Source organism: Carassius carassius, chromosome 49 (assembly GCF_963082965.1).
Source record: "Carassius carassius chromosome 49, fCarCar2.1, whole genome shotgun sequence".
NCBI lineage: Eukaryota > Metazoa > Chordata > Actinopteri > Cypriniformes > Cyprinidae > Carassius > Carassius carassius.
This window is the reverse complement of record NC_081803.1, coordinates 20,431,692-20,445,030: the sequence shown is the minus strand read 5'-3', so window position 1 is coordinate 20,445,030 and position 13,339 is coordinate 20,431,692. Positions and strand designations below refer to the sequence as shown.

Here is a 13,339-nt window from a genome sequence, read left to right as displayed (position 1 = left end):
TCCTTATGCATCAGCTTAATATCTAGCCAAATAGTTTCTGAAGCATGTCTTTAAATATCTGCTCTAGAATAGCATGTACTGTATACCAAGGCTGTCCAATTCTGCTCTCGGAGGGCTGCCTTCTTGCATAGTTTAGCTACAACCTGCTTTAATACACTGAAAATTCCTAGTAATCTTGAAGACCTTGATTAGCTGGTTCAGTTTTTGCTACTGTATAAGCATGAAAAATACAAAGTAAAATCGAATTACATTTTTACTAGAGAAAGTTAGCATGTTGCTAAGCTAATCTTTCTAGTGAGCACAACATCATGGATGCCTTCCCTGCAAAATTCACCACCATGATGTTGAAGTTAGCTTAGCAACATTCCCAGTATTTACTAATCCATTTCTAATGTTTCTGAATAAGTTCTAGGGCATTGGTTGGGTGTTCTGGGTGGATGATGGTCAGATGCAAAGGTTGGGCCTTGTTAGATGGTTGCTTACTTTGCAAGGCCCTAGTATCACTAATGGTGCTTTTCCACTACATGGTATGGCTCAGTACAGTTCACTTTTGGGGGGTTTTCCACTGGGTACGGTACCGTTACCAAAATGTGATGTGTAAACTCTTTTGATCACGGATTGACCATAGAGAATCATCACTACATGCATCACTAAACTTGCATCACAAAAACAAAATAACTGCTAGATTTAAATCAGCACAACCAGCGAAAGATCGAACGCAACTGTTTTGAAAGTGTGCACCTTTTTTAACAACCAAAAACATTTAGTTGTCTATTGCGGAAGTACAGACATTCCTCTCCTTGATAGCCAAGGAGCGGATTCAGCGAGAGCTTGGAGCGACACGGAATGAAAAATGTGTTTTTATGAGTCGTGGCAGTAGAGGTGGCGCAACTATAATGACATGTGAAAAATCCCACCCACTCTAAAGCAAGACTAAACTGCAGTGTAAACTCAAACCGTGCCGAGCCAAGCCATGCTGTGCCGTACTGAGCCGTACCAAGCAGTGGAAAAGCACCATAAGAATACCTTAGCCACTGACTCTTAAATAAAACTTCAACATCATGGTGGCATGTTTTGCAGGGTCAAGAACCATTCTTGTTTTTTTTTCAGAAAACCTAGTCGTTTTCCTCTTTTAACAGAGTTTCAGACTCCATTAAGTTGCATTTCCCTCAGAGGATGTTCAGGATGTGTAAAGACGCTCAGTGGTGGACGAGGCTGTTTGTTTCACTCGCGGCTGGGGTTGGGAGTTAAACGAAATGCTCTTTGCCTACAGAGCCACCTCTGAATGCCACTGGGTTGTTTTGAAAGAATGAAGAGAACTGATAAACTGGTCCCGCTGTGTGGATCCCTCCACCCAGCATATGCCAAAAGCATGACGGGGACACAATAAACAAGAAGGCATGCATTCTATTGGCTACAGGGTTTGAGGGAGTTCTGACCAAATGTGAAAATCCATCAAAACAAGAGCATTCTCACACTGAGAGACATAACACATTACCCCCTTCCAGCACAAGCTGTAATAGAGTTAGCATGCTCAGCTGTTGTGTGTGTGTGTGTGTGTGTGTGTGTGTTTTCAGTTAGTGAATTCAGGAAGAAGTGACTGTAGCTCTGTTCCAAGCCCAAGTGAGCTGCCTTGCTGTCAGCTGGCTACATAAGCAGATACTTACTAAAGTTCAGTTGAACAGAGTTTGACCAAACACTCTACGTATACTAGCCTATATGGGAAGATGTTCAATGTGCAAAATGGCAGAACATGTCCTGTATTTTATTTGAATTTTTCCTCCAAGCTTGTCCAAAGGCATTTTGGGAATGCATTTGCTGTGATTGAAGTATACATGCAGTGCTGTTTATAATTTAACCAAAACAAGGGATGTTTATGAGGCAGCATGATCATGCTCTGCAAAAATGGCAATTCCAAAATGCTTTGCAACAAGCTCTGTGGAGATCATGAATCCTTGATGGTTACTTAGTCGAGATAAATACATCAATATTTAGTTATACTAATATATATAATTTTATAAAATGTTTGTGTGTAATTTGTTTTTATTCTTAGAGTTAGCTTAGCAATATGCTAACTAGTGAAGTCTCATGAGCTTTACATGAAGAGCACTATTTGTGAGTCTCTATGTAGAGCATCACATTTGAGGTTTTATTTTGGTTAAGATGCTGCCTAGGTAGCGGCCTGTGCAGGCAGCATGTATGCCTCTCATGAATGTTTATTTTGGTTAGTTTGTCAGTGTCTGTTTGTATGTCCAGTGCCATGTGTATTTGTGAAGTGGCTTGTGGTCGCTGCCCTCTCAGATGAATATAATATAATGACAGGGAAAGCTAAGCTCTCACATATGGCTTCTAGCATTGCAGTTAATATTGTTGGCAAGTGTGAAAAGGCATGCATGCTTGAAAGTGGGCGTGTGGTTTTCATCTGGTTTGAGGATGAGGGGGAGGGTCTATAAAACGATCTGTGAGCAGATTACCCACGATGCAGCACTCGCCCGGGAAACACCACGGCCTGCTTTTTGCGCATTTCACCTGGAAATGGATAACGTTACTTGTTGCTTTTCAGAGAAGATATTATCTGTGTTCACTCTTGACCTACAGTATGCGCAAACTATAATGCTTGAAAGAAATGCTTACAATACCATAGTGGTATTTGAAGTAGAATGCAAACACCGTTAAAGTTATGGTAGCACCACAGTACTTTGTAGTTTTGAAGTGTCATGCAGGTGTTTCTCTTTCTCACAAACACACTCTTACACCCTGTTTGTACCTACAAATATGATCATTTCTAACCACATCTCACACCTTCAGGAGGGCATGTGCTGTATCTTCTGAAGTTGTACGCCAGCCTTCAAGTCAGTTGTTCACACTTTTGCATTTTCAGAGTTGCTGTTAATATTGGTGAATGGAAATAACTAATAAAATGTTCAAAATAACTTTCTCTAGGTTTTACATTCCACAGAAATTTTACACCTTAATAAATTGAGAAGTGCATATGAATGAAAATTAACTGTGTTCATTTAAATCGGTGTTTCCCAAACTGATGAGTTGATGCAAAGCTAATATTTAATTACCGTTATAAAAATGTAAACTTAAAATAAATCTGTAATTTAAATCATAATGGAAAACAAACCTCTACTTTCTTGTCATAGGACTACACTGAATAACCAAATAAATGTGAATGTTAAATTTGTCATTAACTTAAATCTGCAAACATTAAATAATAGAAAAATAATGCAATGCTGAAATTTGAAATGCAATGGTTTATTGAACCTTTAAAAAACATCTAAAGCATCTGTGATGTGTCATATTTGATAATCAGACTTTTATGGCTCATACAGCGTGATATCGTGATAAATTGGAGCTTAAAAGTGGGGAAAAAAACTCAGTTGTATTAAAAAGGCCCAAGCTGAGCAAAAGTGTGCAACTTGGTGCAGTTGTTAAAAGCCTTTTACTTGTTAAAAAAAACTATCAATCAGATGACAGAAGGCATGTTTTTAAGCGAAGTTTGATCATGTTGATCATTTAGATGTCTTGCGTTTTATGTATATTTAAATATACACATATAGAAATCTGTATATGCGTATTAAATATGTAATATAGTAGGCTTTATAGGGTTAAAATATCAGGGGGGACATTAAGTAAATATAAAAATTGGCTAACAAAAAATTGTAACTGGGATCTTGTTCCTGGATGTTTTTGTGTATCTGAACGGCTGTTTTTGTCTTGCAGGTGGGCCCTACAGTGGTTTGGGAGAGCTCATCTATAGAGAGAGCGTTCCGATGCACACGTATGCCAAGTATCTCTTCACATGCCTCCTACCTCACGATGCCGAACTGGCGTATAAAATTGCACTGAGAGCAATGCGGTGAGTTTCCACAGGCCACACTGGCGACACTCTGCTGCCAAAACTGTCACGTCCACCTACAGTATTGAACATGCCCACGGCTGTGGCTTAGTTTCCCCTTGTGGATCTTGTTTTTACCGTCTTCACTCACTCTGAGAAGGCATGGTTATGTTTTTGCTGCTTCTCAGATGTGTGTGTGTGTGTGTGTGTGTGTGTGTGTGTGTGTGTGTGTAGGGCGTGAGGTTATCTGGGGCACAGTTTAATCAAAAGGCGCCTTTTGCTTTGAAAACTGCTAAATAATTCATGGCCACTGAAAATGAGTTTTTGAAAAAGTGTGAATAATAAATGTGTCGTTGCGTCTAATTTGGGCTGCAGAGGTAACGCAGAGCACTCCTTTCACCCCATACACCCCCTCGACTCCCCGTGTGCGCTTGTGGCCGTTTGTGTACAAACCCCATGTGTGTGTTGGCATCAATTTTACATTAACAGCAGCAGTTATTCATGAGCCTTTACAAAACCTGTTTAATACATATTTTGAATATTTAAATTAAGTCTTTGTCAGCATATACACACACAACAAAAAATTCATGAAACAAAAACAGAATGAAAATCATTCGTTCTACTATTCTTGCGTAAATTGACACATTTGTTTCAAAGCAACAACTTATGCTTCGTTTTACAAATTATTAACACAAAAATCAGTTCTGCTTGTTCTTATGTAAAAAATTGGATAATGTAAATTTATATATTCGTTTAAAAGCAACAATGTGTTTAGTTTTACGAATGAACACAGAAATCAGTTCTGTTGTTCTTATACAAATTGTTGCATTCACCTAAGTAGAGATTTTTCCATCCAAGTTGCAAATTTTATATTTGCGCAAAATTGGAATCGTGTGTAAATTGGTGTTTTCATTTCGAATTTGCAATTAGTTTTATGAATTATTAACACTGAAATCAGTTCTGCTTGTTCTTATGTAAATTTTCTCATCCACTTCCATATGTAGGTTTCCATTCAAGTTGCAAATTTAATGTATGTGCAAAATTGTAATCTTGAGCAAATATTCCATCCCATGTGTTCAAGCAAACAAAATTGTCACTTTCAGGAAAATTGGTGCAAAATAGAAATGCAAGTGAAAGGTGATAGTAGCCAGTCATCTGAGCGAATAAAAAAAAAAATCTATTGATGGAAACTCCTGTGAACATTTATGCAAGAATGTTTCTATGAATGATTTACACTGAAATTCAGTTGTGCTCATGTTTCTTAAATGAGTGCCGATGTGCAACAGAAATTCTTAAACTGTGTCCTATGTAGGTGCTATGCAATGATTTGTCCATCCATACTGGAAGTGAAAATGCTGCACAACGCGATCGCAGCCAGTCTGAACATATTTGATGTTAAAATGCAGTTAAGCGCAGTGGGCTCATGAGATTTTTCTGTGAATATCACTGTTATCTTTGATCATATGTGGCTTTATGGCTGTTTCTGGCAAGATTTTCAACTTCAGGCCAGTCCAACATATTTATATCGACATCTTGTCATGGATTTCCTCTCATGTGTTTTATTAATTTTCCTTTTTGAGCAACCTACATTCACACACACAAACAAAAAAACCCTGTTACCAAATCTGTCTGGAATTGTATTATATTTTGATTGGATTGTGTTTACTGGGGGATTTGCAGCTCAAGGATACACGTATAAACTCGATGGTATCAAACAAAAATCCTCGTAAATTTAACCAGCGCAGGAGCTTCGGGTTCAGTATTGACTTTCTCTATAAAAAGACCGTGGTCTCCAAATAACTGCTCTCCATGGCATTGGCTCAGACGAGGGCTGATCTCCTAATACAATTCCCTTTGTTAGATGGCTTGGTAATTAGCTCCATGCCAGTACATGATGCTTGGACTTATTTCTACTGCACTGGAGGCAAAGGACAAAATTCCGCTCTGACATGAATATGCATGGTCAGATAGAGGACTCTTAGTAGCATATGATCAGAAAGTCAGGGTAGCCTCAGCAACCCATCAAAGATCCCCAGCATGCAACTAACAGCCAATTTACAAGGTCATATTCAACATCTGTGCATAATGAGGATGTCCATTCTGTAAGTGCACAGCAAAAATGCACTCCTATTTAGAGTATGAAAGATCTCTGAAGATCATTCATGGATAATATGTGGTCGAATCCAGTCGGTATTTCAGAAGTGCAGTAAGTGTCCAGACAAACAGGATGGTCAGTAATGGAGTGTGTAAAAGCCACGGGCCGCCTCCAGGCTCATGTTAGCTGGCTAAAACAATACAGCAAATCCTCTGCTTGAGAAGAACACGCTGTCCTTTCCCAGAGGAAACTACTGCTGTGGTTCTAGAGCAGGTGAAATATTCAGTATTATCCTGTGAAAATAAATCTCCATTATTAATCATTTTGATCTTTTATAAAAAAAAAAATAATTCACATAAATCTAACCTTTCATTGGAGAATACAAATTTTAAATGGAGGGAAATATCATTATGACAAATGTTTTTCTCATAATACACATTGGACACAATTAATGGCACCCTTTTATTCAATAGTTTTTGAAACCTCCATTTGCCAGTTTAACAGATCTAAATTTTCTCCTATAATGCCTGATGAGGTTAGAGAACACCTGACAAGTGGTCAGAGACCATTCCTTCATCCAGGAATCAAAGATGCCATGTGTCTAAACAAGATGTCCAGGACCTCCAGCAGAAATATAGGCCCACAACATCAAAAATACAGCAGTATATTTCATTGTACACATGGTAGTGCTGGGCGGTAAACCGGTTCATACCGAAAACCGGTGTATATTTTCGTTACGATGTTAATTTTGAATATACCGCCATACCGGTGTATTTAATTACTCAGCGTTCGGAACGAACGTTATGCTTCGCCGCGGCCGCGAGACACTTGCTGAGTCCCAATTCGCCTACTTATACTACGACCTAAAATTATGTACTTTTTTTGTGAGGAAAAAGTACATTTGAGTGTGTAGCAAAAGAGTATGCACGTTCTGGGACATACTTCAATGACGTCATGCAACGTGAACGACAACGTGGTTGCCTAGTTACGCACACCACAACTGTTAACGTTTCATTCATTCTTGTATGTCCAATAAAATTTTATTTACTATTCCCATCTTTTTTTCTCATCGTTTTTTTTTCACAATACATTTTACAATGTGTTCTTCTACCAAGTTGAGGAGTGAAGAAGCAGGGCGGCGGCGTCTTAGAACCAAACGCAGGTCATTTGTGAGGCAGCTGGTTCTGACGTTCATGTGCAATGTGTGTAACGAAAGCTACTTATTTTAAAGTTCAAATATTTAAAGTTTATAGTATAACTATTGTTTACCGTATTTTATACTTAATTTTAAACTTGTGTATATAACTCAAAAATACCCAGATGAAAATGAACCATGCTTTTAAAATATAACTTTAATTAGGGTTAAACATTTGAATACTTACACTTAAAAGCTGAGGGCGCATCTCCGCTGCTGCATCCGGCTGCCATGTTTACATCACCGCAAAGCCATCGCAAAGCTCCTCCCTCCCGCACGCAATGGGTTGTGGGCAATATTAGCACTTAGAGTGTCCATTGATCTGCACTTCGAATTCTAACCGGAAATAGTAGACCATCCGGGTATCTTTGGAATACTCTTTTCAACATACTACGATTTGGGACATACTAATTCTAGTTTTGCATACTATTTAGGACGGATAGTATGCGAATTGGGACTCAGCGTACTTTGCATACTTCTGTGTGTTATATATATACATATATATATATATATATATATATATATATATATATATATATATATATATATATATATATATATATATATATATATATATATATATATATATAAAATATAATATTTTATATTGTCTACATGTAATGATTAGTATAAACTGATTAACAAATATTTTAATGAATCTATACCTAAGATTTATTTATTTATTTTATTGTACGGTCTGTGAATGCACATTAGTTGGGAAAAGCCTGAAAAATACAGTTTTAGGCTAAAGATGCAATATATAATTATACCACTGTTGTGTTTTATTGATGATTGACTGTACTTGGAAAATAACGCTGGTGTTGATCTGTATGTCTTTTTTTCTTTTTGTCTGCAGGTTACCAGTGTTGGAATCCTCAGCTCCTTCGGGCGACATGTCCCGGCCTCACCATATAGTATCAGTCGTCCCCAATCGTTACCCACGATGGTTCACCCTCAGCCACATCGAGTCCCAGCAGTGCGAGCTGGCCTCCACCATGCTCACTGCAGCCAAAGGTTAGAGCGTCGCATTCGCCAGCGCGTCCATCACTCACTCGCAGGCTGCTATTACTGTGACAACAGCAATGTTTGCTTTAATGGCAGGCCTGTGTACACATTTCCGCTAGCAAACTGCAAAACAACGAGCCCCGACAGGAAAATCAAACCTGCATTCGTCTCCTCGGTTTGGAGAAACAACACCCTTGGAGAAGTTGCAAATTCGCAGCACTATTTTTAAGATCTAATCGCACCGCAGTGCAGAGAAGCTGAAATCAGAGGAAATCAACATGCTGACGATAAATAGAAATCCTGTCCCAGAACTGAGCGTTTGAAGGTTTTCTCAGCGTCTTGCATCACGTTGGGCGTCTGGCGCTAGTGCTGACTCACGGCTCATTATGCAGCTGTGTGTGTGTGTGTGTGATGCAGTGCTGTAGACGGGGTGAAAGGGTTTCTGAGTGCTTGATGTTTCTCCAAGGTCACTGGTGACTGTTTGCATTGTTTACAAAAATGGCCAGTCATGTCAATTTCCATCACTTTTGTGAACCATCAATCATATTCATTTCATAAACTTAAATAATGTTCATTCAATTATTAATATATTGACAGCAATGTTTAATCATGAATGCATAAATATTATTTATAAACAATTTATATATATTAGTATATTTTACATATAACAAAATGAGATTTAAGACAAATTATGTCTTTTTAAATTGCTGCACTTTTTTGTGAAACTGAAATATGTCAAATAACAAAACTAGATTGAAATTCTAAATAAAATAAAATAATACAAATAAAAGAAATCTATTCATACAAGCAAACTAAGGCTTTGTCTGTGCTCTTTTTTCATTTAAATTAGAGGCAAGCACTGCATTTTAATCACGATCCAAACAAAGATGCTGAATAAATGCAGCACGAGCAGTTTTTTAATCTAATCTTGTTAATCTAATTTTGAAATTTGAAGCAAAAAGAGATTGGTCTGACCTTAGCTTTGTGAAACTATACTACATAAAACATCTGGTTCTGCACGAAACAAAAACAGCAGATGGACTGAATGAGAATGCAAATTCACTCTCTGACAGCAGATGGCGCTTATGGAACAGCGTTTCCTTGGTTACTGCTGTTAACGTAGCAGCACTGCTGTAATGAACACAAAAAATTTATTATACAGAGGTAAAATTAAAATACCATCTAAACTTTCTAAAGACCGTCAGTTCCCCTCAGAGATATATTCATATAAACCCTCCCACCCCCAACTGTATCGCGATTCGTTTAAGCTCGGGGTGCATCCTTATATACATAAACACATACATATGTAACACATATATGAAATACATAAATTATGTATATATTAGAAATGTCTATATCTTCATGATTTTTTTTTTTTGGTCAGTGCATAATTTGCATACTTCTGTGTGTTATATTTCATAGTTTTGATGGCTTTACTGTCTGGAAAACATTCATACAGAACGTTCTTACATCTTAACATGCATTATTATTCGGTGTTGTTTGCAGGTGATGCTCGAAAGTTAGAGACAGTATTAGAGTCCATACAGAAGAACATTCACTCCTCGTCTCATATCTTCAAACTGGCACAGGATGCCTTTAAGATAGCGACGCTCATGGACAGTCTGCCGGACATCACTCTTCTGAAGGTCTCCCTGGAGCTGGGTCTTCAGGTATTCATCCACCTCTTCATCCATCAGCACACTGTGATCTCAACTTTACCTGTCTTTGCCCATTTCCTTATGTTTTCTTTATGAATAAATCGTAGGTAATGCGTATGACACTTTCAACGCTGAACTGGCGGCGGCGAGAGATGGTACGATGGCTAGTCACATGTGCAACAGAAGTTGGTAAGTTTGAGCCTTCAGCTTTCACGGTTACCAGACGCTAGTTACAAAAACTCATTTAGGCAATCAAGGCTGTTACAATGATTTTACCATGGTATGGTAGCCAAACTGGGATGAATAACCTAATAAACAGCCATGAGTGACTTGTTGCTTAAGTAAAATTGCAGCAATTGAAATTTTAAATTAAAAATGACTTTACAATAAATAATTCAGTGTATTAATAAGTTTGTAAGTTTTAGCCTTCAACTATCACTATTGTCAGGTTTTGGCTAGTTATAAAAAAAGCAGCTAATCAAGACTGCAACTTACTGATTTTACCACGGTATGGTAGTAAAACGAAGTAAAATATTCATAATACATGCCATTAGTGATTTATTTATTTTACCAAATTGCAGCAGTTACCTTTTGATTTAAAAAACAATGTTCAATAGTTATAAGTATAATGTAATTACTTAAATTAAACCATGAAATAATAATTGTTCCACAGCCTTTGCAAAAATTATAATAAAAAATGTATAATAAAAAATCATCATGGATGCATTAATATTAATTTAATTTAATATTAATAAGAAACATTATAAAATGTATTTAAAAGTCAAATATATACATATATTAAAAATCAAAAATATTGTAAAAATAATATAATTTATAAAAAATTACTTAAATTTCTTTATTATCATTATCATTTATATACTGTCAATTAAATTAATAAATTATATATTTAAATTGTCGTTATTTAAATTAATCAAAATCATTTAGAAATGGCAAATTAATTAATATGAGATTTTGTGTATGAATATAATTTATGACTTTTTGATGAAATTGATGTGCTCTAACAAATTGAGCACAGTTCGAACATGTATAAAGACCGTAAACGGGGACAGATTTGTTTTGTGGAAGTTGAGTGATAATCTGCTTCCTCATGTGTCTGCAGGGGTCTACGCACTGGACAGCATCATGCAGAGCTGGTTCACCCTCTTTACGCCCACCGAAGCCACAAGCATCGTGGCCACCACGGTCATGTCCAACAGCACCATCGTCCGGCTGCATCTGGACTGCCATCAGCAGGAGAACCTGGCGAGCAGCGCACGGACGTTAGCCCTGCAGTGCGCCATGAAGGACCCTCAGAACTGCGCTCTCTCAGCCCTCACACTCTGCGAGAAGGACCACATCGCCTTCGAGACGGCCTACCAGATCGTGCTGGACACGGCCACCACGGGCATGAGCTATACGCAACTGTTCACCATTGCGCGCTACATGGAGCATCGCGGCTACCCGATGCGCGCTTACAAACTGGCCACGCTCGCGATGGTGCATTTGAACCTGAGCTACAACCAGGACACGCATCCCGCCATCAACGACGTGCTTTGGGCTTGTGCGCTCAGCCACTCGCTGGGAAAGAACGAGCTGGCTGCCATCATCCCGCTGGTGGTGAAGAGCGTTAAGTGCGCCACCGTGCTGTCGGACATATTGCGGCGTTGCACGCTGACCACGCCTGGCATGGTGGCCCTGCACAGCCGTAGGAACTCTGGGAAGTTGATGTCGTTGGACAAAGCCCCGCTAAGACAGCTCTTAGACGCTACGATCGGGGCCTACATCAACACGACACACTCGCGGCTCACGCACATCAGCCCGCGACACTACAGCGAGTTCATCGAGTTCCTCAGCAAAGCCAGAGAGACTTTCCTCATGGCGCACGACGGACACATTCAATTCACACAGTTCATAGACAACCTGAAACAGATATACAAAGGCAAAAAGAAACTCATGATGCTCGTGCGTGAGCGCTTCGGTTAGTCTGCCTTTGTATGCTTTTTATGTCAGAAAAGAAATGACAAAAACAATACAAACCACACCGGTATTATGTGTATAGACTTACGTTTGCGTAAAAAAAAAAAAAAAAAAAAAAAACGAAAAAAAAAGTGGCACGTTGTCATGTTGTGGAAGTTTGTGCGTTTCCCCTTTATTTGTGTGAAAGCGTGTGAGAGTATGTCACAATGTTTCGGTTTACACTGAGTATATGTTGTCCAGTGACGAAAAGTCCACACAGCACTCCAGATCTCTCTGTTAAACATTCACAGCCTCAAAGTGAAGAAGAAATATGGCTTTAAACCAAACAACACCTCCATCCTACGTGACAAGTACCTCGTACGGCTTCAGCTTTACTCCTTCCTGAACCAGTCACACGTTACCAATGTACTAAAGAAGTGTTAGAAACGAGAAAAACTAAAAAGTGTCTCCATTTTTTGTTTAATTTTCAGTTCACCAGGCTAATTGCGTGGCTTTGCAGTGCTGTTTCGTCCAAAAGCATGTCTCGCGCGCACACACACACACACACAAAGTCTTCAACCCCATTGTGCTTGCGCTTGTGGAAATTTAGCGACTGTCGACATACATCTCAGGGATTCTCTTTTGAAAAAAAGGAAAAAAAAAGAAGAAAAAAATCTTCATGAAAGAATGAGAGCATTTTATTGTACTGTATATATGATAGTATATGTCTGAATATTGAAAAAATGTATACGTTAACTAATTTATAAAAAGAATATTCTATGTAATGCAAAATACTTGAAGCTGCAGTACCTTGGTTTGAAACAAAACATATCAGAGGGACTAAACGCGAGCCTCAGGCTGTGTTCGGAATGGAAGGCTAGCGTATGCGAAACGGTAGGCATTATTCCACAATTAATCTTTCACGTGATTTCATGACTTTAATTCAGTTCATCTTAGATATGAGACTGGGTGTTTTTCACATTTGTGACCCTGGACCACAAAACCAGTCTTAAGTAGCTGGTGTATATTTTTTTGCAATAGCCAAAAAAAACACTGTATGGGTCAAAATTATCGTTTTTTCTTTTATGCCAAAAATCATTAGGATATTAAGTCAAGATCATGTTCCATGAAGATATTTTGTAAATTTCCTACCATAAATATATCAGAACTTAATTTTTGATTAGTAACATGCTTTGCTAAGAACTTCATTTTGAAAACTTTAAAGATGATTTTCTTGGTATTTAGATTTGTTTACGCCGTCAGATTTCAGATTTTCAAATAGCTGTACCTCAGGCAAATACTGTCTTATAATATATACTATATATATATATATATATATATATATATATATATATATATATACACACACACATACACACACACACACACAATATATCAATGGAAAGCTTATTTATTCAGCTTTCAGATGATGTATAACTCTCAATTTAGAAAAATGTACACTTAAGACATGTATGTACACTTTTGTGGTCCAGGGTCACATTTAATCGCATTTAAAGTGCATTGCACAGTATCCATACCACACACTGCAGCTGCAGTAACAGTACGCTAGCGTGTTATTCCGAACA

At 38.0% G+C, this 13,339-nt stretch overlaps 1 protein-coding gene across 1 annotated transcript in view; it reads left to right on the top strand.

The window, feature by feature from the left end:
- LOC132132913 (zinc finger SWIM domain-containing protein 6-like) overlaps positions 1–13,053 on the top strand; it is a 71,433-nt gene extending 58,380 nt beyond the window's left edge. The window contains exons 10-14 of the mRNA XM_059545477.1: positions 3,730–3,865; positions 7,991–8,148; positions 9,646–9,809; positions 9,905–9,986; positions 10,918–13,053. Of these exons, the coding sequence (XP_059401460.1) occupies positions 3,730–3,865; positions 7,991–8,148; positions 9,646–9,809; positions 9,905–9,986; positions 10,918–11,780 (1,403 nt within the window). The 3' untranslated portion in view covers positions 11,781–13,053. The remainder of the gene's footprint in view (positions 1–3,729; positions 3,866–7,990; positions 8,149–9,645; positions 9,810–9,904; positions 9,987–10,917) is intronic.
- The last annotated feature ends 286 nt before the right edge of the window (positions 13,054–13,339 follow it).